The 4,140-nt window shown below is 37.7% G+C and overlaps 1 protein-coding gene across 3 annotated transcripts in view; it reads right to left on the bottom strand.

Moving 5' to 3' along the window:
• SENP1 (SUMO specific peptidase 1) overlaps positions 1-4,140 on the bottom strand; it is a 66,911-nt gene that overhangs the window by 27,568 nt on the left and 35,203 nt on the right. For all 3 annotated transcript variants that reach the window (XM_017529215.2, XM_017529199.2, XM_017529189.2), the window contains one exon: positions 2,228-2,282. In XM_017529215.2, the coding sequence (XP_017384704.1) occupies positions 2,228-2,282 (55 nt within the window). The remainder of the gene's footprint in view (positions 1-2,227; positions 2,283-4,140) is intronic.

Raw genomic sequence — 4,140 nt, 5'->3', positions numbered from 1 at the left:
AAAAAAAAAAAGAGGAAAAAAAAAAAAAAGAAAGAAAGAAAAGAAAAGCAAAATAGAGCTTACCAAGTAGACAGAGAAAGGGACGTCCAGACAGAAGGATCAGAATGTATCAAGGCAAAGAGGTATGACACAACATGGCATATTCTGAGAAAGAAAAGAAAAAATTCTCCACCACTGTGAAGAATTAAGAGAGCCAATAAACCAAGCCTCAGCAGAGGAGGCTCCAACTTTGACAAAGAGCATCACTCAAACAGCCTTGCCCAACAGACCATTTCTCCTTCTATCTCATTCTTTAGTCACCAATAGGAGAAATCTTCCATAGAGGAAAGATAGCCTTAGTAAAGAACCACTAAGAAACTAAGATTAACTCTTTACCTGATAGATCAATTTCTTCCCAAGAAAGGTGCATGTATTTTGTAGTATTTCATGTGAAACACTTATAAAAATTAGTGTTTTATCTGTAAGTTAATCTTCACAGATTAACTTACAATACTGGCATTTTATTGACAAGGAAACCGAGGTTCAGAAGAGTAACTTATCCAAAACTACATGAATCTTTTTCCAACCTAAGATCAGAAGGCAGATTTGACTCCAAAAACTATGTAAGAAATAAAGAATCCAAACTATGACGTCTCCCTGAAAGACTTAACAAACAGAGAATTTTAAGAAACATCTAAATCTTAGAACATATGGGAGCTGAAAAGAAGTGGGGGAACCGAGATGAGAAAGAATATTTCATTATCCTTAATCTTCTCAACAGAAAACTGGTATTATTCTCATCCTAGCAACTGAATTCCCAAAGCCATATATGGCAAAGCCGTAGCAATCATACAGAGGAAGAAGTATTTGATACCTCCAGATAAGTAAAGTTTCATGCAGAAGTTCACATTTGAATTGAGACCTAAAAGATAAAAGACTACTGGCAGAAAAAGTTGAAGAAGGGATGACATTCCAGGCAAAAAGAACACTGAATGTAAAGACAAGAAATGCTTATCATATTTACAAACTAAAAACAGTCCAGCTTATAAAAACACATGAAAGAGTTACCTATTTCCATATGGCTCCCTCTTACCTCCATTATGGCTCTGCTCAAATGTCACTTTATCAGAGACTTTCCATGACCACCCTAGATAAATAGTATTCTCCCAATCCTACTCTATATATTACCCTGCTTCAATTTTCTTCATAGCATTTATCATCACCAGGCATATCCGTTTATTTGTTCACTATCTGTCCTTCACCCTTCTCCTCAATTAGAATGCAAGCTCCTGGAGAACAGGGGCTTCATGCTGTTCACTATTATCCTCAATATCTATACTAGTACCTGGCATACAGTAGGTTCTCAGTAAATACTGGTAAATACTTGTTAAAGTGAGAAAGTGAGGGTTGTGAAAGAAGTGCTTTGTATACCACAATAAGGAAGCTGAGCTTAATTCGATGTCTGATAAACCACTCTTGAAAGAGTTTAACAAATAATCGTTAAACCCCTTAATGAATGATCAGACATGAATTTTAAAAGATCACTCCGATTGCAGCATGGAAGATGGACTAAAGAACCAGGAGGCTGAGGCAGGAGGATCACTTAAGCCTAGGAGTTCAAGGCTGAAGTGAGCCACAATTGCGCCCCGCATTCCTGCCTGGGTGACTGAGCAAGACCCTGTCTCAAAACAAAAACGAACAAAAACAGGGCAAGGTAGAAGGATTGTTTCAAGAACATGGTATGGTGGAAGATAAGAACAAAATAGAGGCTAAATGAATAACAATTAGAAAGCCACTGAAAAAGTTCAAATAATACGTGAGAGAGGTCAGAATTGAGACAGTTTTACAGTACGTAACCTTTAGTGAAAAAACTCTGATTAAAGAAAGAGAAAACAATATGTTTAAGAACAAACTTTTAGGCCAGGCACAACTCATGCCTGTAATCCCAGCGCTTGGGAGGCCAAGGCAGATGGATCACCTGAGGTCAGGAGTTTGAGACCAGCCTGGCCAACAATGGCAAAACCCCATCTCTACTAAAAATACAAAAATTAGCTGGGCATGGTGGTGGGTCCCTGTAATCCCAGCTACTTGGGAGGCTGAGGCAGGAGAATCACTTGAACCCAGGGGATGGAGGTTGCAGTGAGCTGAGATTGTGCCACTTCATTCCAACCTGGGCGACAGAGCGAGACTCCATCTCAAAAAAATAAACAAACAAACAAACAACAAACAAGCTTTTTCCAAAGTTTACCTGGGAGCTGGGGTCTGGGAATCTTTTACTTTCAGTAAAATCACAGAGTCTGATCCTAAATAAAGAAACATAAGAGCATTTCATTAGTAATAAAACTCCACAAAGTTGTACTTCCTAGATATCTTAGTTTAAGTTCCCATACTTTACTTTGTATGGCTTCAGTTACTCATGGTTAACTATGGTCCAAAAATATTAAATGAAAAATTCCAGAAATAATTCATAAATTTTAAATTGCACACCATTCTGAATAGCTGATTCTCTATCCAGCTCTATTTCAGGCATGAAATCATCCCTTTGTCCAGCATATCCACGTTATTTGCACCACCTCTCACTTAGTAGTAACCTCAGTCATCACATCGACTGTCTCAGTATAGCAATGCTTATGTTCAAGAAAGCCTTACTTAACAATGCCCCCAAAAGGCAAAAGTAATGATGCTGGCAATTCAGGTATGCCAAAGAGAAGCTGTAAAAAGTGCTTCCCCAGCCTGGCCAACATGGTGAAACCTCGTCTTACTAAAAATACAAAACTTAGCCAGGCGTTGATGGGTCACACCTGTAATCCCAGCTGCTCAGGAGGCTAAGGCAGGAGAATCATTTGAACCTGGGAGATGAGATGGAGGTTGCAGTGAGCCGAGATGGCACCACTGCACTCCAGCCTGAGCTACACAGAGTGACACTCTGTCTCAAAAAAAAAAAAGAAGGTGCTTCCTTTAAGTGAAAAAACATATCCCCCCAACAGATAAGAGGGGACTACTGTGATTCATGATCTATAATGAGACTGAATTAGGTGAAAGAAGGAAAGGGGTTAGGGAATGGAACAGGGAAGGAAACTGGAAGGAGGGAAGGAGGACAGGGAAGAGAAATAGCACTCCAGGAGGTGTCTAAAAACTACAAATTTTATCATTCTATTATTTATTTTCTCTGTTGAATACTACTCAAAGGCAGGAATCATGTTCTTCTAAAGTGCTACCATTAGAACCTCAGGGAATTTATTAAATAGTACAAGAAAAGTAATTAAACAGTGCAAAACAGTAGTATATTTGTTTCAGTTTCGTTGCATCTAAGTATCTGCCACACAATATATGTTTCTGAGGTTAAAGGAGTTTTTTTGTGGAGGTGGTTTTTTTTTTTTTTTTTGGTTTTTTTTTTCCTTTAAAGTTCTCAGTATATCACATCACAAAATATAACAAGAGTCTTCATGGATATGTGTAGCTATATAATGATGCTACCAAAAAGTTTAATCCTGAATGAGAATTTTCAGAAAATGACAGGTAGATTAAAAAAAACAAAAATCAAACAACCTGAGAAAGGAGACTGGTGCTCCATCTATAAAAAAATTCCTGATGTTTAACCACTTAACCTAAAACTTGTTTTAAATTACATACCTAAGTACATACCATAAATAGGTACATAATACATACCTAAAGAAGGGGAAAATTAAAGAAGCAAAAAAACCTATCACAGCAAAACCTTAATTAACTGGAATGCTAAGAGAGTGAATATTTCAGTTAGCTGAAAGGTAAGTAGAAAACTTTGTTTCCAATGCTGACAATCACTCTAAAATGCATAAACCTATTGTACAGGTTTGGTAAGTATACATTAAGTACTTAAGCTTCAATATTTATCTGATGTTTCAAAACTCCTAGAACTTCAAAATTCTTTCTTATCACTGTAAAGTCACAGAAACAGAGAAAGTGCTAAAGCAATTGGACTGAATATACTCTGACTGTAGACTCTACTTAGGAAGTTAATTGTTTAAACAAAATAAATCATTTGCATCTTGAGGTAAAAAAAAAAAAAGAACAGGGCCGGGCGCGGTGGCTCACGCCTGTAATCCCAGCACTTTGGGAGGCCGAGGCGGGTGGATCACGAGGTCAAGAGATCGAGACCATCCTGGTCAACATGGTGAAACC

This window comes from Cebus imitator, unplaced genomic scaffold (genome assembly GCF_001604975.1).
Source record: "Cebus imitator isolate Cc_AM_T3 unplaced genomic scaffold, Cebus_imitator-1.0 Scaffold2, whole genome shotgun sequence".
NCBI classification, from domain to species: domain Eukaryota; kingdom Metazoa; phylum Chordata; class Mammalia; order Primates; family Cebidae; genus Cebus; species Cebus imitator.
This window is presented reverse-complemented; position numbering and strand designations above follow the sequence as displayed.